At 40.1% G+C, this 26,888-nt stretch overlaps 1 protein-coding gene across 1 annotated transcript; it reads right to left on the bottom strand.

Annotated features, from left to right (window-relative positions):
• Positions 1-733: 733 nt before the first annotated feature.
• On the bottom strand, positions 734-26,784 carry trappc10 (trafficking protein particle complex subunit 10). The gene is made up of 23 exons (XM_081600756.1): positions 26,594-26,784; positions 21,387-21,468; positions 18,715-18,850; positions 14,284-14,483; positions 13,766-13,961; positions 13,545-13,656; positions 13,104-13,351; positions 12,879-13,025; positions 11,559-11,673; positions 11,156-11,232; positions 10,907-10,998; positions 10,478-10,618; positions 10,071-10,180; positions 9,052-9,584; positions 8,174-8,315; positions 7,147-7,305; positions 6,263-6,492; positions 5,767-5,867; positions 4,857-4,980; positions 4,466-4,630; positions 4,146-4,326; positions 2,938-3,132; positions 734-2,313 (listed from the first exon to the last, which is right to left on the bottom strand). Exons 1-23 carry the CDS (start codon positions 26,652-26,654, stop codon positions 2,066-2,068), a joined length of 3,795 nt encoding a protein of 1,264 aa, XP_081456882.1. The 5' UTR covers positions 26,655-26,784; the 3' UTR covers positions 734-2,065.
• Between the last annotated feature and the right edge of the window lie 104 nt (positions 26,785-26,888).

The following is a 26,888-nucleotide window of genomic DNA, read 5'->3' as shown; positions in this document are numbered from 1 at the left end:
CCTGAACTCGTCACCTGAAGTGAAAACTTCACATTGGACTTAAAGCAACGTGGGATTCTGTAACCTCTCTGCTCTTCCCTCACACTTTGGGATCTCAAGTTTCCAAATGAGAAGCAAAGTTTGCTTTTATTTGAAAAGAGGACTTTAGACCACAGAGAAGCAGTCTGGTTCTTCTTCCTCCACATCAAAGTGGGAAGTTTTGTCAGGTTGTTTCTATATGCCATATCTACCTCAGCTTTTCCTTCCACTCAACTTTCCTACAGTACAACACTCTGTACATCCAGCAATGACCTTTTGTGACTTACCCTTCATGTAGAAGTTGATTGAGGTCCGATGGACGACTCACATCTGGCCTGCATACTTACGATAGTCGTAACGTTTCAGTTTAGTTTATATAATATTCTAATTTGAGACATTATTTTGGCCATAAATTAACAGAAATAAACACTAGAAAGTGTGTTAAATCCTTATAATCGTTCAGTTCTGCTTTTTAATTTCAGTTAAATAAAATACCTCACCTCTGCATCTACTCTTTTGTCTAGTAACTTTTTGATCACAGTAAAACACTGTTGTTTTTTTATGCTTCTGATTTAAACTTGATTCAATGAGTAACTATTTGGCTGGTCTACAATAAAATTTAAATTTAGCTTTTACATTTTCCTAAATATGTAAATGTAATTTTCTAAAAACGTTTCAACTCCGATACATCCAACCAACCAAAATCGATTCTGTGTTTGTTTTTAGTACAGTTGGCATCAAAGATTCTCTTTAATTTCAATCATTATGTACAGATCAGTATGTACAGAGGTCAGAATACAGCAGAGGGTCGAGGGGCAGGGCAGAGGTCGCTGACATTCATTCTTTCCAAAAAAAAAAAAAGAAAGCAAATGGTAGAGTTCCTAATTTCTCTCATTTGATCATGGCGGATCAGCAGCATGTGTGCATAGGACAGGTTCAGAGACACATGTGTGCACACAGCAAATAAATATGCACATGTAGACCAACTGTACTGCCTGCTGGCTGACCCGCTGTAGAAGTCTGATCACACACACACACATACACACACAGAGCCACAGCAAAGCAGGAAAAAACACACACCGCCTCATCAGTCTAAGCTTCTTATTTTCTCATGGGGTTTAAATGAGACTTGAGTTGATTTTTAGCTTAGTTTAGTAGAAAAAAAGAACGTCACCGAATTCTCAGGGGTATTAAAAGACTAACTTTTGAACACTACAAATTGAACTTGAAATATTTGTTAAAATATTGTTAAAAGTCAAAATTGAGCTTTTTTTCCCAATCTCATTTATTGTAACTAGTTAAATGAGAATGACTTATTTTAATGGAACATCAGCTAGAAATATAGCAGTATTTACTCAAAATGGACCTAAATTTAACTGCATAACTTCCACAACGTGTTTTTTTTTATATTCAGTATGAGGCGCCATCTCTTCACTATTATTACTCATAATGATCGCTCAGGGGCGTAATCCTAATCTTATTCTCCCGCTTTAAGGTACATGATGGAGCAGAAGAGTCAGCGAGGATGAGAAAAGAAATATTTTAACTTAATTGTAGCGATGGAGGCACTCACACACCCATAAAGCCAAAAAGAGGTCCAGGACGTCACTTCTAGCAGGCCACGCCCACTCGGCGTGACGGTACTTCAGTAGCAGATCGTGGCGTACAAACATCGAGAGCTTTGGTGCGACATGAGACAATCAGGAGTGTTTTCCTTCAGTTCAAAATAGCACGACAGGCGCAGATTTGATTCTCCAGTTCATATATATATTTATATATTTATATCTATAAATCCATTCAATGAGATATGTACAAAGTATGGCAAAGGAGCACGATTTCATTTCAACTCGTCGTCGGGTGCCGTTGGCTCTTCACTGTGCAGTCCATCGTGTTTCCAGTGAAGTGAACGTTTCATGCGTAGACGGAAAGAGGGCTGGGGGAGAGGGTCCGCGTCGGCGGCGTTGGACGCGGACCCCGGCCCGGACAAGCTCCGGAGGCTCAGAGGAGTTCGTCCAGAGATGACAGGGAGGAGTCTTCACCCCCAGGGTCATGTGGCGTTGACCTCCATGATGTGGTCGTCGGCGGTGGGCAGCACCAGGACCTGCTGAGAGTGGCTGCTGTTGAACACCTGTCCCGGGCTGAAGGGCTCCAGGCGCGGCATGGCCACGCCCCGCTGCTGCTGGTCGCTGCTGCCCACCGAGTGGACGCTGCCGCGGCTGCGGATGCTCGCCGTGTCCCCCTGGTCGTCCAGCGCCTTGTCCAGCAGGGACAGGCTGTCGTTCTCCACGCAGCTGTCTGAAGAGGAGGAGAGGGGAACATTAAAAACGGGTCAGCACGAGTCAGAGGGTGAGCAACATCCTTCCTGCTGAATCAGTCAAAAAAATATATATATATATTATAACTAGAGCTGGACGATTATAGATCTGAGTTTGGATTTTAAATGATAGAAGAAGAAGTATTTCCTTAACTGTAAAGGAAAGGTAATAACTCCACAAGATTCTCAACAATCCTCTGCTTAATGTTTTATTTTGCAGAAAAATAAACCAAATAAAGTAGTAAAATTACTACTTTAACTTCTATAAAGACTAATATCACTCTGGTTATGATTTATATTCTTGTAATTAAAAAAAATATTGGCCATAATACTTTATTGTAGAAATGACCAGAATTCAAAGCTTGAAGCTTCTACTTTAAAGCTAATTTAAAACAGAAGCTTTAAGACAAGATGACAGGTCTTAAATGAGCTGATATCACTCTGAACTATACAAAGGCAAGGAGTGCATTGGCAAGGGGGAAAAAAATAAAAAAATCCAGATTTTCCAAAAATTTAATCTTGAAAACCCTAAAAATGTGATTAATCGATAAAATGGATCAGATCGGTCTGGCGTGACAGAGGCTTTACTTCCTGTGGGGTCTCACCGGGGTCCAGCTGGATGGCCGCCGCAGCGTTGTGAGGGAGGTACTTGAGGACTTTGATTTTGGGGAAGGGCAGGTGACCTGCGAACAGGGGCATGACCTCGATCTGCACCTTGTGGGTGGCGTTGACCCTGAGAGGCATCAGCACCATCCCTGAACTCTTCCCACACACGGCCCAGTTGCTGCTGCTGTCGGCCACTGCGGACACAAACACACGGCAGTTTTCAGCGACGTTTTCAGCATCTTAAATGTTCCCCCATACAGCGGTGGGTTTATCGATATTATTATTTATGGATGTATAATTTGAGATTTATTTAATCAGATCATCTGTACCATTAAATGATCAATTCCCAGAATCTAGTCGCTTGCAGACATTTTTAGTGTGCCGTTTTTTGTGCGTCATCATCCCCTGTAGGGCTACAACTAATTATTTTAGCAATCGATAATTCGAATGATTGATCAGATAGAATCTATGGATATTTTCAACGTCTTCAACCTCAAATTGTTTTGATACAATATTAGGTATTAGAAATGCATCACAAGGTACAAATAAACAAATAATTCAATTCCCTTTTAAATAAAGAAATGTAAATATTTTAATGCCTAAAATGCAATAGCAGCTTTCCTTTTATTGGGTACAACTGATCATTTGTAAATTATTTTATTAATTTTTGCATTTACTGATTAATAGTTGGACAGCAAAAAGTGCTTAATTTTTTTTTATTACCATTATTTTTAGCAGGATTTGAACCATGTGAAGCTGAAATGATGCCACATAAAGGGTTCTGGGTAAAACATATTTAAAAAAAAAAGAAACGTTTTTTTTTTAATCTTAAATGCAAAATCAATATATGTTTTGTTCAGTTTTGGCTTACTTACTGCTCTGATGGCCTTAATTATGAGTCTTTATACCAAAGGTAACGATTAATCGATTGTTAAATTAACTGACAATTATTCCAATAATCGATTAATCGCGATTAATCTAATAGTTTAATCCCTAATCACTTCAAACTTCAGCATATTTATTGGGAATTTTATGTGACAGACCAACATAAAGTGAACATTATATTCGGTTCGCAATGTCCTGTGTGAATAAAAGCCTTGAAGGCGTGTCATGCCCTGAATTTAGATCCAACCGTCAGCTTAGTGTTAAAGAAAAGCGAAATCCAAGCTAATTCACCATCATCCGATTCATGCTGCTGCCGACTCACCTTCATACATAAGCTTGGTGGTTTTGAGTCCATCCGTGTCGGTCTTGCTGTCCTCAGCTACCTCTCCCTCTGAGGGCTCAGTCAGTCGTGTTATACACACCTCCAGCTCGCAGACCAGACCGGAGCGGCAGTGCTGCTCTCCTGCGGGGGGCAGGATCTCCGCTCTCACGCTGTACAATGTCTGACAGCAGGAAACAAGAGGCTGGCTCGTCATTTTCTCTTTCTACAGTCTTTATTTACATTAGTGACAGGACTACTCGAGTGTTCAGGCCACAGGAGGAAGAAGAAAAAGAAGTAGAAGAAATGTTTCAGTGACTCACAGTGACTCTCTCCAGCTGGAACTGGTAGTGGAACGGTTTGAAGGCAGAGCTGTCTTGGTTAAGCGGACTGAAGTTGGCAGAGAAAACACACTGTAGACACGAGGGTAGGTCGTCCTTCCACCTCACCTCCCACAAGCAGAACACGCTGTGCTTGCTGCACAGAAGCTAGAGGGGGGGGGGAGAAAGCACCATTAACAGATGTACACCGTCAATCATGTCCAGGTTCTGATCCCCGGACACTTATGGAAATACTTTCACAAAAAAGGACTTTCTGATCACTTCAAAAGCCTGAATGGAGCTTTCGGCTTACCAGGATAATTTGGCTCATGTGTTGCAGCCTTTATATGGAAAGTTGAACTTGTTTACAACTAACAAAAATCTTCTTTCTCACCTGATTTGTTTTAGTGTTAAAGGATTGTAGTTCCAACGATGAGTGTTGCTTCTCTGTCAGTTTCATGTCTGCCAGGGTGAAGTTCATGTCTGACACGTTCTGCACACACACCTGGATGTACTTTCTGTGGAGTCACAGGGGACAGAGGTAAAGGTAAGGCCAGGCAAAATGCAGAATTCAATGCTGACTTTACCTAATTATAATCTAGGGCTAAAACGATTAATCAATTGTTGTAATAATCAATTACAACAATTGCAGCAGCAGCTGCGGCAGCAGCATGAATCAATTGCTAACTGGAGTATTAAAAGTATTAAAAACTCTAGAGCAGGCCATTTGCTAAAATAAAAACATAATAAGAGCAGAAATCATGTTAAAACTGTGCAAAAATATTAACATTTTGCATTTGAAATAAAAAACAAAATCTTCTTTCTGTATATCCGTTTTATCCAGAACTCCTAGTGTAAGTTTTAGCTTCGTTTGCTTCAGAAAAAAAAGTCCAACAAAGCATCTTTCACATCCAATTATTAATCGTTTAATCCAAAAAATTAACCACTAGATCAGCCCTACACTGTATTGATAAGTCAAGAGCTGAGCTTTTAACAAGTATTTATTTAGCATCAGATGCATCCTTTGCCAAGCCTACACTAAAGGAATGATGTTCTTGTATTTTAGGCAATACATTGTTTATTTTCTTATTTTAAATAAATAACTGAATTATTTGTTTATTTGCATGTTCTAATGATGTATAAAAAAGGATTAAGTAAGAAATCTGCAGAATCGTTACCCAATTAATCCTCAAATAATAGATAGAATAATCAAATACTAAAACAACCGTTAGCTGCAGCCCAAACATAATCCCATAAACATTTTTATCTGGATGACAGATTATTCTACGATCGTGCTGCCTCACCTGTTGCCAGCAGAAAGCAGTGAGTGTTTGGTCTTGAAGGGGATGTAGAAGGTAAGGGTGAGCAGGGTGGAGTAGATCGACCACGGACAGTCGATAGACATCTGTGGGCAGAAACTGCCCCGTTAAAAACAAAACAAAAAAAAACTCGACTGGTTTCAGCCTACATCGTTTTATTTCCACTTTACATTGTCTCAGTTTCGATCGACTCGGTTTCTCAGAGTCACAGACATTTCCTGATTAAATGCTATAGCAATACCGGGTATCAGAAAACACCCACAGAACTCTAATCTCCGTTACCAACGACCCGCTGCACACGTCTAGAAGAAACTCTGGTATCAGCGTTGCTCTGGTTTGTTAATTTGAGCATACTCCATTCAGTTTCTCAATCTGAAACAACTAGGAGGCCATAGCAGCAACTTTATGTCTTTAAAGAAAAATCCCACTCCTGCTGCAGAGCGCTAGAAAACACAAAAACACAAAGTGTTGTGTTCCTCACCCTTTGGTCAATGGCGGTCATGGGTGTGTCAGGATGACTGTAGCTGCGAGGTCGATGGCGCACCTCCCCGTTGGTCAGCCTCTCGTTGGCCGGCCGCTCAGACCCGGACGGGATGATGCACAAAACCTCGAGCTGGAACTCCAGAAGGTGGTAGGGCGGGGTGGGAGGTAGGCTGATGCTCGTCACCTTTTCAGACGACTGGATGGACAGGACGCTTTCACCCACCAACTCTGGTTTAAAAATAAAAAAAACAAAGGGAGGAGTGACAATGTGAGGGACGTTTGACAAAATTGTAAAAAAAAAATCGACAGCTTCAGGGAAAAAAAATAAATAAATCCTCTAATTTTATCTCGGTAAATACAAAACCTGATTTGAAAAACATTTAAGAGAGAAAAAAAATCAAATCTATCTTTGGTTGATGCAGTTTTCCCAAAGTAAAATTCAAGCACACTTTGGAGATAAATACAAAAACCAGTATGTCTCAAGTCATGATTAACAGTATAATTTATCACCGTTAATAATAATGTCTTGTTGAAGTGTTCTACAGAGCAGGCACAAAGTAAACTAAAATAAAGCAAAATTTTATGTTTTGAAATGTCTTTCACACACATGCTATGCACCCGAGTGGTCCAAGTACAAAACAATAAAAAAATCCTCTTATTTCAATAAGCTTAACATGTAAAATATGACAACCTTTATTTCAACTACAGAGATCCGAATATCAAGATCAAGCACTTTCCAAACCTTGAAACCACCTAACAGAAATTCAAGCATTTTCCAGGATTTCAAGCGCCCGTATGTATCTCGTATGATGCTGAAAAAGACCTAATCAAATCCAAGAACATGTTAGACTGCATCAGTGATGAGCGGCTGTTGTAACTGACCCGCCTCTGGGCTGCTGATGCGGGCCGTGCAGCTGGAGGACGGCAGGATGGGCATGGTTTCCGTGTTGCTGAGCTGCAGAGCGTCTCCTTTCTTCAAAGTGTAGTGACCCGTCAGCAGGGTGAATTTCACCAACTGAGGCATCCCGGCCAGCAGAGGCTCTGAAGACACAAACCAGAAGCACAGTGAGCAAGAGAACAACACGACAGAACGCTGTTGGCCTCAGTGGAACCAAAACGCCTCGTTTTAGTGAGTTAGAGTTCATTTCATTCTGCAGAATGTGAATTTTTAAAGCAGCCTGTTCACTTAGGACAGTGTTTCTGAGACTTAAGTTGCTTTAGCAGAAACAAAAAACAATTTTCTGCACCAATAAATATAATAATAATCCACCCATTTCTATCAATTGCATTTATTAATTCTATTTAATTAATTAAATTTAATCATTTAATTAAATAAAAACAACAATAGCTGTAGACGTGTAAGCAGAGTATCATTCATTACAAAGTAAAGTCATTAAAAACAAGGAACAGTTCTGACTGAGTCAAGTCCTACCTCTCACTGCATGGAGCCGTTCAAAGGAATCTAATAGCTAGTGAACGACACAGAAACACTCAGCAGCTAACACTTAGCTTCCTCTGATCATGTAATATTCCTGGTGTTTTCTTTCCACCGGTATCTGCAGCTTTTCTTTTGAGTAACCCGGTTTTACTCCAGTTTTCTTATTACTTTTAACACAATCATTTGGTAAGCTAGCTGTAGCGTGGCACTTTGAGCTGACGTCACGGCAAATAAACGGTCGTTTACATGCAGTACCTCGATGACCACTAGAGGGCGTTCCCTTACCGATGGTGGTCACAGTTTGAGAAAAACTGACTTGGATGATGTTTTAACCTTTTTTACAACCCGTTTGGTTTTAAGTTTCAGGAAAATAAACTATTTATTTGATAACATGTAGTTTGTTTTTATGTAGCAGGGTTTATAGCAGATTTTATTTGTAGCAGATTTTACTCATACAACATAAATTCAGACCTGAAAGTGGCTCCACGGTGAGCTGGGGCTCCTGAGAATATACTTCATATCGGACCGATGGGTAGATATGAGACAGCACAAACTGCACTTCACCCACCGTGGCGCACAGCTGCCGTAACATGTAAGTACCAGGCTGTCCACTCTGTGGAGCAAAATCAAAGGAAAGCAGAGAATAAATGGGCAAAATGTGGAGGACAGAGAAAATGATGAGCATCTCCCATTTTGATCAAGATTTTCTTTCTTATGAAAATATGTTATAAGTCATAAAATTACTTGGGAAAAAAATTGTTTTATTGATATTGTACATTTTGATAGTTCTTGAAATCCTGACCAGCTTGGGCCGTATGTGATTCTTTCTTCAAGTTTGCACAATTGTTTCCAACAATCCTGCAACTGATAATAATTTGATGCTGATGTGAAACCAATACTATGCTGCTCTACATTCCTCATTATTATTGCAACTTTTTTTTTTGCATAATATTATGACTTTTTCTAATAATGTTACAACTTTATTCTCAAATTATTAAGACTTTATTCTTGTATTACTATGACTTCTTTCTTGTAGTATTACTAAAGCTTTTCATATTGTTATGACTTTATTCTAGTAACATTATGACTTAATGCTTGTGCAACTTTTTTCACAGAATATTACTTTGTTTTCATAATTTTATGATTTTATTCTTGTAAAAAAACTTTTTAAAAAGTCTTTCTTAGCTTGGCCCCAATATTCTGTCGTGTGTATTTACATAAAATGACTGTATTCTCATAAGTGATTTATTTATTTTTGCAGCTTGGCGTAAATACTCTATCATATGAATTTACATTTAACACAATTTAAAGAAGACAACAATAAAAAGTAAGAACAAAAACCTTCTTACAGGTGCTGTGAAGGTGATGCTGTTGTTTCCGGGCTCTAACGTGACATTCTGCACCTTCAGCATCTGTCCTCCTTCCTTCATGGCGACAGCAGGTGGGCTGACACAGTTGGACGTCTCCGACGGCGAGCCGTTCTCGCGGCGGCGAATGATCAGGTGGGTGTTTTTGCACACCACTCCTACGGAGTTGAGAGAATTGTCCGAGGGACTCCGGTCCTGAATCTCGTCCATTTCTAGCGCGGGACCAGCAGCCGCAGAAGAGGGCGGGCCTGCTGACGAGTTGCCCTGTTTGAACTCTATTGTCCCTTGGTTTGCGTTCCTCAGCGTCCCCTTGGACCTCCCGAGAGTCCCTCCGTGATCAATGTCAAAGTGAATGCTAGCAGCCAGCTGCTGAATGCGCACTGAGACGGGCATCAGGCACCTCAGAGTGAGCTCCACCTGCAGCACGGCTCCGGAGTGCACCGAAGCGGCCGCCGGGTGAAACTGTAGCCGCGTTAGCTGAGCGAAGACATTCATGCTGAGAGTCACTTTGTGAGCTGCGGAAGATGGGGAAAGAAAATACAAGTGAGGAGAAGGAAAAAGTTTTGTACTTTTGAATAATTGCGCTCCACTGAAATGAGCCCTGTTCAGGATATACATGCAGGGGAAGTTCTTTCTTTGCATTGCATTTCATCAGTTCCTTAATCAGTCCATTTGCAGAAACCAGGGGTTTATCTCTTGCAGTTGACCAAAGCTGATTGGTCGTTGCACCTCTAGCAGTAACTCTACTATAAATCTCACTAATTTGTTTCCTCACTGCTTATCTTTGCCTTTCTGCTTACACATGCTGACATGTTCGCTGGATGACACATTAATGAAAACTCAACTGAGTTTAACAAACTAATTTAATTAGATTCCAAGTTAAAACAAAGCAGAAACAGATGTTTAAATAAAAGGCACCAGACCTGCTACAAACTGATTAAAAACACACCAATGCACTTTAATATTTTTCATATCTTACAAAATCATGACTGATTACTCACATTGGTTTCCGGACCTGCCAGCAAAAGTGAGAATTTCCTGACAAAAGTGCTTCCTCTCCTCCGTGGAGAGATTCATGTCACCGGCCAACAAGGCACTGGTTTGTAAGTAGCTGCAGTTGTTGTCAAGGAAACCACATAAAAAAATTTTTTAAAAACGCCTGCTTTTAGAGGTCATCTTTCTACATCTAATGACCCCGGCAAAATGTTTCTAATTGTTTTTCCGTTTATTATATGTGCATAATTATTTACTCTTGCAAATAGACATAAAATCATAAAACATAGTGAAGGAAGCTTTCCCTCCATGGGTCAATAGTGAACGGTATTTGTTAATGCTAATTGATAGAACTACCAAAAACGCAGATGTAAGTGGTGTGTTTTAGCCGACGTTAGTCGCTAGCCAAGGATACTCTTCAGTTCTGCCCAGCAGTTTCTGACACTCGGCGATCTGCTTCCTGGTGTGCGTCACAGGAAGGCTCCACCCCTCCGATACGTACGACTTCAGAGCTTCCTGCAGGAAAGTTTCCGCCCGCTCAGGGTCTCCCTTCCTCCTGTCAAAGACCCACGAAGACGGGTAAACCAACAAAACAAGTCGCCTTTTTTTTTAATTGTAGAAAAGAATACATCATTAACAGTCTGAAAAAAACTTTTTCATACTCTAAAATGCTTAATTAAGTCAATAACTAAGTGAATAATTAATACCAAATCTACTAATTTAGGTAAAAAATAAAATAAATAAAAAACGTACTCTCTTTACTTTACATTTTCTGGTATTCAGGTATAAACAGACACCAATCTACATAGTTGGAGTACATTACATTACTCCCAAACTTGCTTACATGTAGAACTCAGCCAGGCTCTTCCCCACCAGCCTGGCAGACCGAAGCCGGCCGATGGCCTGGTACATTTCCATAGCAGCATGAGAAAGTTCCTGATGCAACAGAGAGCCAACAAGGAGGTGGAAAGACGAGAGAAAAAAATTAGATCCAATGTTTCAAGGACGTTACATCAGAAAATAGATCGATGGGACAACCGGAGCAATATTTTCTAATGAAATACACCAAGAGGTTAGAGTGAGACGGACTTACAAGATAGTGCCTTTCGAAAGCCTCCACGGATGACAAGGCTTCTTTCAGCTTTTTGTAAGGACTCTGCAAGCTGTTGACTGTGAATAAAGACATTTGAGAGAAACGGCGTTATTTTTTTTCAATTTAAAAGAAAGTCAAGCAGGTTTTAATTTAATTTCTTTTACCAGGTATTAAGCTTTCCTACAGCTTGTTTCTTTTTTTTTTTTTTTTTATTGATATCCAAGGTAAAATAACAATGAACTGGAGAGATAAATAGAAGAAGTCAAACTCTTGTCCCGAATCAGCTAGACTGAATCTAAAGGAGGCTCACAAAACTGTCCCAATTAGAAGCAACAAATAAGCTTAACAGGGAAATCAAAAAAAAATTTAAATCTCAGAGCTGCATCTACAGGTCCAAGCTCACCAGTTTCTGGCCTCTCATCCCCGAGTCCTGCCAGCAGATCCACGGTCCTGTTCAGGTCCTCGGACGTCGGCCCGTTTTTTGACACCAGGCCGCAGAGTTCACCCAAACTCTTCAGCTACAACAACAACAGAAAAAATGGGATACTTTTATTGTTTTGCTTCTTTTCCCCTTCTTACATTTTAATCAGATGGCAACAAAAACGCTTCTTTAGTTAATAAGAATTTCGCTCTGCTTCTGTAAAGACATTGAGAAAAGAGGAACAGATGGGGCTTTAATGACTATACAGAATAAATATGCTCAATGTTGTTTGCAGAGATCAAAGATGTTCACAAGTCCTTTTTCAAGGTCAGGTGTCAAGTGTTTCGCCCCGATTCAGAGTTGAACCTAAAGTTCAGAGTCCAGCCCAACATTCAGAGTCCAGTTCAACGTTTCTAATGACCGAAATGAACATTTTCTCATCATATCCACATGCAGTGCAGCTCTAACACCAGATCTCTGCAGGTTAGGATTTCGAATCTATACCGTTTGTCCTTGGACCAAAATTTGTTACATAAAATTTGATAATTACCTTTCAATATTTTAATATTTAATAAGCTGTCTTTTAATCATATTGTGTTTAATTTATTATACAAAAACCTGCTAATGGCTGATTTATATTTTTAACATTTTTTAAATGTAATATTTACATAACATTGATGCTTTAAGAAAGTGAATGAAATTATATGAAAACCTATTATGTTAATAGTGAATTTCTGATTGGATCACGACTAATGACTAAGTTCACCCCTGCTTTCATATGTAGCACTAAATATAGTTTGGAGGGTTTCTTCTCACTGTAAGCTGGAGGACTTCTGATAATATTGGGAAACTATTTTGTAAATACATATTTTAAATTTTTGTTCTTAATTCTAAATCGTAAAGATGTTCAAAATTAATAAAGTAAAACATAATAAAATATGCAATGTGTAGAAAGTAAATAAAGGAGCGTTAAACTTTTGAAAGAAGGAAACAGGAAGTGCTTTTATTTTGATGTTGCTAGCCTCACGGCAAGAAAACATCAGAGGTAAGTTTTGTTTCTAAGGAAAAAAAAACTTTAAAATGTCCTGTATCATTTTACATCTCTCTTAAATTACAAAAATCTTTTTTTTTAGTCTGTCTCTCCCCCCATCTTTCAGTCTGTACCTACTGCATCTTTTTCCTCTTTCACTCCAACTGTTACATATTTTTACCAAACTCAGTCTGAGAAATTCCCCACTCTTACGAAGAACGACAGACTAAATCATTTATACAAACATGTAAGTATGTAACATTATGCTTCACCTTGTCTGTAGCGTAGGCCCAGAGTCCGACAGTGTGGGAGCAGTTGGCAGCTAGCTGTGCCTGATCACAGCAGCCCTCGATCCGGTGCAGAACCTCCAAGCAGCTGAGAAACACCCAGCAGTCCAGCGCCCCGTCTATCACAGACACCTTCACGAGGTCCAGAACAAAAGCGTTTTTAGGAGTGGCTGCGCAGCAAAACGGAGTGTAAAGCCGGGCACAGTTTACCTCCAGCAGGCGCAGCTCCTGCACGCAGTTGTGGAGCAGCTCTAAGGCTCTCTGCGTGACCTCCCAGGGCCTCTGCAGGAAAATCAGTAAAGTGCATTGGCGAGAGAACAGGTAGCTCCTCAGGTCCAGCAGGCTGGCCTCTCCGCGCTGGATGCTGTCCCTCTTCTCCATGTCGATGGGCCGCCGCAGCAGCAGGCCGCTCCAGTTGCGCACCGGGGCGCAGAACGACCCCAGCCAGTTGGCCGTGTCTGCGGACAAACACAAGTTTTTTTTTTTTTGTTTTATCCCTTTCCCTTTCTCACTCTTCATTCAATGTCACATGCTGTTTTTATTTTAATTATGTAAAGCACTTTGAAATGCCTTGCTGCTGAAATGTGCTATGCAAATAAAATTTGATTGATTGATTGAAACACAAAACACGGACTGGTGGAGACAACTGACCTCCTGCGCCGAAGTTCAGGACGTACTGAGTGAAAAGAGCGTCTAGTTCATCATACTGGACCAAAGCGTCTTCAAACTGCTGCAGCATCTCAAAAACAAAGGCCAGCTCCTCCTAGACAATCACAAGCATGAAAGAGACGTTACTGAACATGCATGACAGAAGAAGAAGAAAAAACAAACTCCATCTTAAGAGATAGAAGTAGCTCAATCCACTGGGATACCTGAACCATGAAATATTCACAGAAGCTCCAGCCGGGCTGAGTGCGTTTCTCTCGGAGCGTACGCATGTCGTCTTCAAACCGCCCGAGGTTTTTGGTGAAGGACATGAGGAGGAGAGTGCGCAGTTTCAACAGGAGGGAGTTCCAGGACTCCAGGGACCGGGACGAGTCCTTCAGAGGGTCTGACAGAACCACGCACCTGTTTGAACAGAGAGAATTTGATATGTATGCAGGCCAGCTGGACTTATCCTGCTTCTACGACTGAAGAATTGTCAAGGAAAAACAAGTGAGCACTTCTGCTCTGTCTTTGCGCCAACAATTTAAAAAAAAACAAAACACCAAACGTAGTTCTGTGTCGACAGGACAGAAACAGAGGCGGAAGCTCAAAATGCGAGTACAACATAACAAGGAAGAGCGGGTTGTCAATAATGCGCTGCAAGGGAAGTCGATGCGCTACCATTCCTCGTTTTCGGACTGTTTTCATCTGAGCCGACCCGTTTGAAATGGAGAAGCTTTCTGACCTGTCGTTCTGCTTGTTGCAGAAGTCGCTGCGGATCTTGTCCACGATGGACGAGCGAGGCAGGATGTTGGGCTTGTTCTTCTTCTTGGTGTCGTTGGTTTCCACGACAATGATGACCCAGTCCGCCGAGCTGTGACTCCGCAGCGTGTTCTGCCAGCGCATCATGTCCTCCTTCACGGAGCTCTTGTACGTTTCCGTGTCCTGCGCAAGAGGCACAGATTTTGTTAGTCAGGCGGTCAGTTGATGTTCACGTGCGCTAATCAGCTGTATCGTTACGACCAATAAAAAGTGACAGGAAAAACACAGATCGATTTGCAGCGATAACTGGCACCGAATAGTTCATATTTTGTTTTTGAGGGTGATGTTGGATTGATTATGTGCAATGAGGATTTATCTAAAATGGGGATGTTATGCATTTTCCAGTACAGTACATGCATTTGATTTTACGCTACATGTCAAGAAGATGCTCGTTTCTGTTGCTTGTTAAGACACAACGACTGATGTATGGGTAATAATAAGGTCCAAATTAAATTCTGTGTCTCTGAAATGTAGACTATTGCATGAGATCGATAAAGAGTTAATATTTTAAGCAGAAATGTCAGGTCTCTGAAAGGTTTGCTCATTTCTTAAAACTCACTCGGTAGTGACTCCTTTTGTATGAATTAATTGATCAAAAGCTTCATGTCTGCATGTAGTTTTAACCAAAAGAGCAGATGAGTTGGAGTAATACATTTAAAGGATTATGAAAAATAAGTTTTGAGTAGTGTTGCGTGTCTTCGATAGCAACGTCATAATAATTACATGTCGGCATGAACCATCAGGAAAAACAAATGTGCGCTTCCATTAGGGATTGTGCATTAGAAAAGTTAGGCTAATTGGACAGTGGAAGCAACAAACACAATGCTGCTCAGCCAGTTCAGACGGCTTCTCTGAACTAAACCTACTTCTCTGTAAACGACTGATGTGAATGTTGTGACCGGGACTTCCTGCATCAAGTACCGCGACTCGGCCGATGCCTCGGGGCGGCGTTTGCTCTAATTTGCTTGGAAGAGTTGGAGAGGTTGGATTATGATGATATGAGTCACTTGTTATGTAACCGTCGACGGGAAGGAGGAGGAGAAACTGGAGCCTCGGAGATGGCGTTTTGAAACTGAAACAAGCGAGTTGCAGTCTGCAGAGTGTTGCTAAACGTCTGCGACCAGTTAGTGATGATCACAGTAAGATGTTGTGAAGCACAAAGTTCATTTTGCAACACAATGCATAAAAATGTGTGTGCCTCTTTAAGGCTGTAGGCATGACAACCTGCAGATGATTTTAATTAACGAGATGTGATTAAACCCGCCTGACTTTCCAGCGACTGGGTCTCGTGTTTGTGCTGCTCCCCGGACGGATTGGAAGCTGAATTAAGTGTTTGGTTTTAGCAGACGTAGGTGCTCGTGTCACACCGATAAAGAGGTTTCTTATCAAGTTAATTGGTGTAGTTCTGAAGCCTGCGCTGTCGACGGCTCGGTTAGAGACACAAACACACCTGTTCCTATCAGCCCTGGCATGGAGTGAGGTGAAAATGTGCTTCGTCCTGGAGAAAAACAAATGGCAGCAGCAGACGCTCCAAAGCACTGAAAACTAGAACGGTGCAAAAAGAATCAAATTTTCAGCTTTCTATCTTCTCTAACGGATGACATTATAAAAAGAGATGTAGACATTTACAGCTGTGACATTAAGTTGTGACACGAAGATAATTTAAGAGATGTAAAATGTCATGAAAAAGTAAAACACCCTGAGCGAGTTGAAACTGCAAAAAACTCACTGGTCAGCCTGAATGCAAGAGCACAAAAAAGATCTTTGTGGCGTCTTTCAAAAGTATTCAAACACCTTAACCTTCTTCATGTTTTTGTCGAGTTGCAACCACATTTGATCATATTTTGTGTATTTTACTGGAATTATAAGTGACAGACCAAACCAAAACTTTGCATACTTATACAATGAAAGGAAATTTATTGATGAGCTTCAATACTTTTTATTAATAAATCTCCCCAACGTGTGCTCTGTGGTTGTATCTGCAAGACTTCCTGACGTGTTTTTCTCTACCTGCTTTGCATATCTAGATTTGAAATGTTTGCTCATTCTTTGGAAATTTAGCAGAGGTTCTGTTAGATTGGATGACAAGCGTGTCAGAGCTGCATTTCCATTATAAAACCTTTGTTGGTATTCTGCTAAGGTGAAAGAAAAAACACAGTTTTACATTAGCAGTGTTTCCATTAAATAAGAGATGCAAATAAATTGCATGTTAAAAAGTTTGTTGACGTGATAAATCATAAAAAAAAAAAAATTCAACGCCATCATTCTCCTCTTTTTCTGGCAGTGGTAGCATCCAGTTGTTGATCACACGACTCATGTTTCCACTGTGGTTTTACAAAATACAATAATTTTGATATACCGTATTTTCCGCACTATAAGGCACACCTAAAAATCTTCAATTTCCTCACAAGCCGACAGTGCGCCTTATAATCCGGTGTGCCTTATATATGGACCAATATTGAGCCACAACAGATCTAGCAACTACGGTAAGCAGCTGCCGACTTCATTTTCGCCCGTAGAAGAAAAAGTGCGCGGTGCATGCTGGGATAGTTGTCAGAACGCTGGTTTGTTAATAAAGTTTGACTGACTGGGGCAGGGGGAGGGAGAGACAGAAACTGCGGTGGCAGCGTGTCAGTTGGTCTGTGTTACCCAGAAAGCAGTTGGGCACAATATCGCAACACCAACACCGTGAGTGAAACAATGACTGTAGCAGCCTACTATATAAAGTACTCGGGGATCACTTCTTTATTATTGCACATCCACATTTGTAGAGTACGGAACAAACCGCTTCCCGTTCAATGTGGGATGGGTGGCAGCCCTAACTGTAGCGCCTATTCTATGCACCTTATAATCCGGTGCGTCTTATAGTGTGGAAAATACGGTACCTGAAAAAGCATCTGCTCCTAGTGCAAGAACTTTTTACTTAAAAATTTGATTTTTTTTTTTTTGTTTTTAAACAAGTGATGTGTTTCCATTAACCCTCCTACAGTCTTAGTGCGACACTCAGACCGTTAGTTCCCAAAACCACACAAACAAACAAAAACCTGTAAAAGCACATGAAGGGTCAGTGCGAGGGGAGGTTTAAGAAAACTGATTTTCATAATTCCAATTTGTGCAATTATTTGGTTCATGGAAACACAGGTCTTTCTACAGATTTTCAATTCAGCCTTCGTATGAATAAATATGCTTAAGCTAAACTACTCCACTGTAGCTCTGCTTGTTGGAAGAAGCAGCTCCCGTCTCCAGGCTTTTGCACCCTCTGCCCTGTTTTCTACCAGTATTTATTATCTCCATTCATCTTCCCATCAACTATGGGTAGCTATGAACATTTTATTTTTTATTGGGGTGCCACTGGACAGTACAACAAAAAAAAATCAATTGCGGCATCACAGAATTATGAGGGAGTATAAATACCTTTAAAGGTTCAGCAAAACAAATCAATTTAAAAGCAAAAAATAAAAAAATAAATTGTATGTTAGATCTCACAATCTTAGCAAAACTACAAGCTTGCCAGAGTTTTATCAAACCAAAATGAGCTGCTGACACACTCTTTGGCCTCTTTGATGACTAATTTTTGGAGGTGAACATCTAATTCTTATAAGCTTTAAAGCAAATGGCAGCTGAGGTACAGGTGTATCCAGCTTAGGTTTATTAGTCCAACACTGCAGGCATAGCTGTTGTGAAACGTCATGAGTCACAAGCTCCTGACAGCACTTCCTTAACTAAAGCGAACGCTCAGTCAGCAGCAGCAGGTTCCTGTCTCCCTGTGTGTTGTCATCCACTCTGTGGTACCTTTGAATGCAGGCTGACAAGTGGATCGACTAGCGGCAGAGTTTGAAAGCGTGATTTTTTTCTATACTGTTTGAGTCACAACTGCTGAAATCATCAATGAGGAAGTTTTCCCGAAAGATGGACTCTAAATTATGTCTCTGCATGTTTTGTATACATGCAGGTCTACGACACATTTTATACAGACAGTTGTTCTAAGCTGGAGCGTAAACAACAACGTCATTCCTCCTATTGCATTGATAAAGTGCTAAGGCCTTTATCAAGACCCAGCAGCTGAGAACTGCTAAAATAGGCTTTTTATTGTAAGACTGCAAACTAAAAAGTTTAGAACATGACTAACCACAGGTCCTCCTATGGGTGTGCCATGCTCTCTGTTGGTGTCAAATACTCATTTTATCAACCAATAATAAAAAGAAGCTGAGAACAAGTTTTTATTTGTTTTTTTATTCAATTACAAAGTTCCAAATCTTTAAGCAAGAGAGGAATATGAAAGCAATTACAGCAACTGTTCCTCGAAATAAACAGAGCAGAGTTACTGTGTGTGTGTGTGTGTGTGTCTACTCACACAGCAGTCGGTCCAGTAGATGTGGAGAAAGGGGAACGTGAGAAGAGCCTTGTTGCCCTCCTTGGGGAGCAGCTCCTCCTTAAACTGGACAAAATTAGCTTCAAGGTGGATCATTTTTGGTGCGCGGCCGTAAGTCCTGCACAGCAGACAAAGCAGAGTTTCACGGCCTCATTGTACTGCAGTGGCCATGAAAAAAGCAAGACGTTCATTAAATGACAACATCTGATGATGATATACTATAGGAATCTTCCCTCTGTCAGGCTCGTCTTTAAAATATTACTCTATAAATGTCTAAAGGTTTGATTAGTTACTTGTTAGCTTCTCAAATAAATAAAAACAATTCTCCAATCATGACTGGAGAATATTTATTACGTGCAGTACCTTTTTTGCGTCTAAACTATGAAATGATGAGTATGAACTGAGGATTTCCCAATCCGATCCAGATCCACAGACCATTTTCTTGTGAACTTTACATAATTTTGTTTGTCTAACATGAGTTCTCACTGTTTTTCGCAGGTTACAGTTACAATAAATGGAAAACAGAGACTAATGGCTGCTGCAGCTTCCTCCCTGTGTGAGGCTTTGGTTTTACAGAGAGATCTCAGTAAAGAGCAGCTGAAACACTAGTCCTTCAATTTTACAACGTTCAAACCAAAGTCAATTTTTGAAGGAGTCTATGCTCACATTATTACCTGGAACTACACTGAAATACGTCATGTGCTGTATCTTTAAACATATGATTCATATGAAAACAGAAAGAAAATAAGCTAGCATTAGCAATATCGTTTTACAGATTGACCCATCCAAAAGCAGCAGGTGAAGGTCATGTTTATCATAGATGACATTTTTAAAGCCATTTTAACTACATATATGGCATTTATTTTAACATATTAGTATTTAAAATATTAGATTGGGCCTCAGTATGAATGAATCTCTATTCATAAATGCCGTGATTGCTAGCATTCCTTCATTCCTTATTGTTCTTTCAAACTAATGTCATTGTGAATGACGTACTGATAAAAGAAAAAGAAAAACCAATGTGTTGCTACTGGTAACAAATGCTTTCGTTCTTACCACTTTAACCAGAAGTGGGGTAACGCTAGTTTCAACCACGCCAACATAAATAACTTCAGCGTCACATTTATGCAGACAAGTCGGGTTTATAAAACTCATGGTCAGAAGACACCGGCTCAAAGAAATCTATGCCTCATTTGAACAATGCATTTTTTGTTAATACAGCTTTGAAATCTGAACCCTGATAAGTCTGAAAACTAAAAGCAGGTTCCACCACTTTTATTTCAATGTGATGCTGCGGAATTGGCCGTTTGCAATCAGGTCTCAAGGTATTCCCTTAGGAAACATTTCTTGGTCCAAGGCCCAACAAGGCTACCAGATCTGCAGTGCAATCCTTACAACAACAACAACAACACCTACAACAAAAACAATAGGCTTTTTTCCCCATAGCAAATAAACTGACAGACAACTTCCTCCAAGCGTTCCCAGGATAGCATTACCCAAACAGCTTCCTATATCTTTTAAGTCTGAATGCTGCAAACTGTAATTAGTCTGTGACACCAGTTAGTAGAAAGCTGTCTACTTTGTTAACCGCGACCTATAAAAACACTAGATAAAATCTTAATATTGGGTGCAACATCAGTGTTGGTTGGCAGACAGAGAACAAAGCAGTTACATATAATATGTTGAACTACTTTTGTTTGTACTTTCAAGATTGAAAACCGAATTTCTGCACAAGTCAAACTTGCGATAGGTTTGAGTTTCTCTTATTAAAAGTATTAATGCCATCCGGTTGTTGTTTATTCCTAGTGGTTATTCTACTGTGACAAAGTCAAAACATTAAAAAACAAAAAAATAACATACGTGATATAATTCTGCAGCACGATCTGTAACTCTGTTTTGAATACTTTTTTTTAACAAATTCACAAAAAAAAACATGCTAAAAAATACTGCTGTTTCTATGCTCACAGCATCATTGAAAGCAGAATGAGCGATTATCACTTCCAATCCAGGAAAGATTTCCTCAGTGAGCAACTCTTCCAACACCCTGCTACACTTAACCTGCACCTAATTGAACTTCTACAGCTACTGAGACTCTACTGCCAGATAAAAATCAACTGAGCGTGTAATGTTCTGTTCTGAAGCTTAAACGTTGCTCACAGGTTATAAATATGCTAAGTGACTCCAGAAAATGAAACAGAAGAAGATCCAAACAGCATATATCTGCAGAGATCAGTGTCTGTTTTATGGAGTTGTAAGGAAAGCGACCTGGCTTCCCTAACAACCTTCTTTTGTCTACTCTTTCCTCCTTTAAGACCACTGAGTTTGCAGTAGGGAATGTTTTGTGACGAAACCCCGTAACGCGTAGCTCTGTGACAGGAAAAGTCCTCCAACATAACTGACCCTCCCACAGCATCAATAATAAACCTCTGTCAGAAAGTAACAGGGAAGCGGAAAGGATCTCTCACCCGACTTACATCAGGTTTTTCCACATGAGCAAAACTTAAAAAACAAACACTTCCTTTCTCTTCACCAGCTGTTTGGCTAAATCTTTAAACACTGGACTTTCTTTTTCTCTTAACTTTGACAAAAGACGAAGATAGTCCCTCTTTATGTTTTTTCCTGATGTATTGCTCATGGATTTAACCGAAACTCACCTCCTCCACTCCATTGGCTCCCTGGGAAGCTGCTGAGCCAATGAGGTGTAGAGAGACGTGAACAAGCTCTGGTCTCCAGCACCTGGACAGAAGAGAGACAAGAACAAACAAAAAATGTTTGAAGAAATACGTCTTTTTCCTTCCACTTTTTAAACTTAAACAATCATTTCTGTCAGTAACACAGGAGAAATGCAAACGAGAATTTTCCTAAAGATAAAGCCAACACAGAGAGTGAGAGGAGAATCCAAACATGCTAAACAAGCCTTTCAAGATTGTGCAGTGAACAGTTACTTTCCAAAGTAGTTTCACACCAGACGATCACTCTGCAGCCTAAAGCAAAAACTGCATTTGGAGACACTGATAGCCTTTACAGATTTAAAACAACTGATTACATATGACTAAAGAATGCAAGTAAAAAGACATCTGAACGTATCAAAGTCTCACGCAAACTGGCAGGAACAACTGTATAATGGGAAAACATACCAGTAGATGGCAGTAATGCACCTATTTGTTGTTTGCAAACCGCCATTAAAACTTTGAGAGGCAAGAAGTCGACAGACGCGGATGACAATCAGCTTCGTCAAATGTGGTAATAATGAGCATGTAATTTTGAACTTATACAACATGGAAAAGAACAGGCTTTTGCAATAATATTTTTTAAAATGTCTCATTCTTTTAATTTAATTGCTTAGCTATTTTCTTGTGAAAAACTTGTAGAACATGCCAATGTTTTATCCAAATTACCAAAGAAATCGTCAGTTGCAACTTGCAGCCCTGCAAAAAATATAACCAGCAACACAGAACAACATCTGCGTCAGTGCTATGCAAAAAATTTTTTTTGAAAAACTAACGGTGAACAAAATCCCTCCATCACTCCCTTGACTTACAAAGCTGGTTAGCTACAGAGGTTAGCCAGCAGCAACATGCGATTACAGACACCAACATGGCGGCGATATAACCGATGTGGGCTTAACTCTATTACCAGACTGCAAAAGGCGACTTAATCCTTCCTCCTTGAAGTGTTTTGTGAAAGGAGCTTATGACTTGACCACCTTCAGCTTTTTAATCTTTTTATGCTGCATTAAACAAGAAGCATCACCAGCTATTTTACAGACAAGACCTTGAATGTACAATACCTCAATAATTAGCTTATTCTTACTGCAGTCCAGGCAGACAGTGTTATCACAATAATAACCAGAAATGTAATTAATTTGCTTCCATTTCAGAATTATGCGCTACTTTGTGTTGGCCTTAAAGTCCCTTTAAAAGTCTACGAGAGCATACTTACTTACAAGGAGCTCAGTAAGATAAATCCGCCCACTCATGAAGTAGCTGCTGCAAAAAGCTGAGGTCTGAACAGTGTGTGGTAATGAAAACAATCCAGCCTTAAAAACACAAAGGTTTCACACACCTTCCAGGCAGGGCGTCTGTTTAAAGGTGCTCCCTTCTCATTAAAACGGTCATCAAACTAAACGGGTCTGGAGCAATGTAGATATAAAAGGCACTCGGGTTGTAAAAAGCACCTGATGCAGACTTACAGACTTTAAACAGCGCCATACATTTCAAACAGAACAGCTACATTTGTTCCAGTTCACATCTACAAAAAAATGTTAATTGTTATATTGCTTAGAACAAACAAAGATACCGAAGTCCTGCAACAGTTTCAATGTGGACGGTTCACACTCCCAGAGTTGACCTTGGGCTTCGCTGTCACATGAAAAATGTTTTTTTACAGACGGAGCTCAGTAGTAATAACAAGGATGCCCTAGATTTGCATCAGCAAAACGCCCTGTAGTTGCCATATTAAAACAGCCAATTCTTTATAAAAAAAAACAAAAAAAACATTGATCTAATGAATGTGGGTTTTCTTTTACAACAAATGTTTTCGCCTCAGCGCAAACATTCCCAGCTGTCCTGGCTAAGCAAAAATGAAAGGTTTTGTAATTTGACTTTGTGACTTTTCAAGCTAATCAACAAGTTTATGAAGCTGGAGAATAACATTTTCTGGACAGTTTTGCGCAACAAACAGCAACAGCAATGAAATATGTCCCGACTTGAAAGCATGCTAACTTCAGCGTGCCACTTCAACAATTATAGCGGTAGAGTCAGATACAAGTTTAGAAAACAAGTGGCGGAGCTACGAGCATTTCTGGTCAGGTGTTTTCAGAACATTATAATAGCTTTTTTTTGACAGAGTTCAAACCTTACTGGACTCTGGATCAAAGTATGTTTCTCTAAGAGGACAAACAGTTAAATGGGGGGTGCGGGGGGAAATCACAGTATTTATGTGGAGAATTTAATACTGAAGGGGCATTGTATTCTGATGAGGAAGTATTTGAATAAAAGTCAATGAAAACACTCGAGGCTACTAAGCTGCATTGGGATACACGTGCACTCATATTACCCAGGAACATAGTTTTCTCATTATGGAAAAAAAAAATAGAAATCCCAAATAGCGTCTAGGAGCATTTTCACACTTATGATTTCACAAAGCTTCAGTAAATATTTGTATTTTATTTTTAAGAAATAAAATACTAAAACTTGTACGGATCATTATCCACACAGCAACAAACTATGAATCACAACACATGCTGACAGTCAGAAATGTATACTTGGCCGAGAACAGACTATTTGGTCAGTTCAGTGTGAGTCTGTGAAATCTGATACTCTAAATCAGAAAACTACCCGACTGTAAACGCCGGTGACCAACGACAATGATTTGCCATTCTTCCTTTATGTTAGAAAGGCCCTACTTCTGTAGGCCCAAACCAAAAACAGAGGCTTCAACGGTCAATGTTCAAACACAAACCCCACACGGCAAACACACGTTTGAGATCCAAGTCCAAGTGAACCTCTAACCCTGAACGTAGCACACATGAACCGGCTGGATCGGCGTCTGACAACTGTGACCCTAACCTCGCCATCGTAGGGCTAAATTCTCTACATGCTAATTTAGGAAGAGCCTAAATTCTGGTACAGAAGTACAAAATGATGCAGGGCTGCAGCAAGCAATTATTTCAGAAAACAATTTCTCTGACGTTTAATCTGATAAAACAAACAAAAGGCAAATTCTGCTGATTTTTCATTGTTTTATACAAAATTTTAAAATATACATATTTTAAAAATCAGCAAATAATTCTTTTTTTTTTTTAAATAAGAAACTAAACATTTTATTGTCTAAAATGCTTCAACATATTTAACATATGGTAGTATTTTTTTTTGCATAAACAAAGTTTATAACAGAATAAGAAGAAACAGTTTTATTGCCCCTTTTTTCAGAAGAAAAAATCTAAACATTTGGAGTAATAAAAAATGTTCAGACTATTGTGGCTCTGGTTGCTTAAGTAGATTTATTTTTGCGCAATTTGTTTTAACAAATAACGGCATATTTTTATTGTGACCTATAAAAACCAGTAGGATTTTGTTTTAGTCCTCACATAAAAAGTGTGTCCTGGGGTACTCTAATGAGGCTTAGAGTCTGGCAGGTTTGAAATCGGCATTTTCAGAAAATAGTTTATTTGTTTTAGCGCTGCACTATCTTTGAAAAAAACCAGACATTGCATTTTTTTTTTAACCCTAGAACAGGGGTGTCGAACTCCAGTCGTCAAGGGCCGCTGTCCTGCAGTTTTTAGATGTGCCACAAGTACAAAACACTGGAATGAAATGGCTTAATTAATCTCCTTCTTGTAGAGGCCTGCTAATGACCTAATTATTCTACTCAGGTGGTGCAGCAGAGGCACATCTAAAAGTTTCAGGGCAGTGGCCCTCCAGGACTGGAGTTTGACACCTGTGCCCTAGAATATTGATATAAAAACCTATTTTCTTAATTCCTCTCTTTCTCATCTGTCCATCACTCTGAAATATTAAGCATTTTGGCCTTTAGTATCCCTTGTTTGAGACTCTGGCTGGCTAAATATGACATTAGCATGAGAAATGCAAGTTCATAACACTTGGAATATATCACCCAGCAATTATTGAACTCCAAATTGTCGTTTGTACACACTGATATTGTCGTACAGCCCCAATTTGGTCCATCTGTAATACATCTGTAATAATAATAGTAATAACAATGCTAATAATAATGTAGATTTATTAACAGGCATAGCAGTGTTCAAACTAGCTCAAGATGAGGGAATTAGAAGAACCTACAAGTGATTCAAACCACAAAAAAGCACAACAAAGTAAATGGTGTTGGTTGTGTTTACATTATGAAAAACTAGGATGAGTTCTTAGCTAGGAAACTGGGCAGATTCTGATCTCTGGTTGAATTATTGGTGGTTCAGTTTGTCAGTAAATCGACACCTTTTTCGCTGAATTCTCTAAAACTGTTCATTTATCAAACCAGTCACCAAAACAGAGTGATTATTACCCACAGGCACCATGTGCTTCCCAAATCTGCCACCATATCCCTTTAGCCCAGAGGTGTCCAAAGTCGGTCCTCGAGGGCCGGCATCCTGCATGTTTTAGTTCTCTCTCTGGTTTTACACACCTGGATCAAATGATGGCTCCTTAGAAGCCCTAAGAGGAATATTGACGAGCTGAAAAGGTTGTTACTACCACCAGGGAGAAAACAAAAACGTGCAGGATGCCGGACCTCGAGGACCGACTTTGGACACCCCTGCTTTAGCCTATCGTCATGTTGTCTTTTACATTTCTTCCTCTGATTTCCAGTATTTCTGTGTACTCCTGGTCCAGCGAGAGGCGCTAAAAATGGAGCAGTCTGCGGTGAGAGATGCAGCTGGCATTCCCTCCTAAAATAACCCCTCTAACAAGCTTCCAGTAGACACCCAGGGATTTATGAATGGTAACCTGGCCTCAAACATCATGTGGGGCGACAGTGTCCCAGCTGCAAACAGAGAAAGCAGTCGCAGGAAAGCGCTGAACAGGACGGTCTCCTTCCCAAAACTGCAGCAAATAGACGTGACGTTTCTTATCCTTGGCTCGGCCTATTAAAACAGCGAAGCTACTTAGCTAGCTGAAAGAAGTCCCATGTTTTAAGAGGTCAATTTGTGGACAGCAGCCCAGTGCTTATTATGCTCGTCTTACAGTAGGACAGGTAGAAGCGAAGTCGCCACAAAGACGAGCACCGTCTCCAAGCTGAGGGTGACAGCCAGCTCAGCTAAAAAGAGCTAATGAATATAGCTAGCAGGCTAGCTGTCAAGAGAAGGAAAAGTGAAGCTGACCGTCTCGTTTTATCAATCACTTACATGTTACAATCGGCTTGTTTTCCATGGTATAGATGACTGGCTTTTCCTCTTGACTCTCCATATGTTTTAACGGTGGTACTCCATGAAAATAACCTCCAAACAGGGCTTTATTATTAGGAAGTGCCTCTCTGTGCAGCTCTGTTGAATCGGTGGGGCCTGCGTCCCCACTGCACCTCCGGGAAGTGCGTAAGCCCTGCGTCATTAAAGGGCCAGTCTGTCATTTTTCTTTTGCTGAAGGAAACGTTGACAACAAGCAAACATGAAGAAATGATTTTGATTAAAACGCATACGCATA

Source organism: Poecilia reticulata, chromosome 2, assembly GCF_904066995.2.
Source record: "Poecilia reticulata chromosome 2, P_reticulata-male-v2, whole genome shotgun sequence".
Classification (NCBI taxonomy): domain Eukaryota; kingdom Metazoa; phylum Chordata; class Actinopteri; order Cyprinodontiformes; family Poeciliidae; genus Poecilia; species Poecilia reticulata.
Note: the sequence above shows the minus strand (reverse complement) of the source record. Positions and strands in the feature narration are given on the sequence as shown.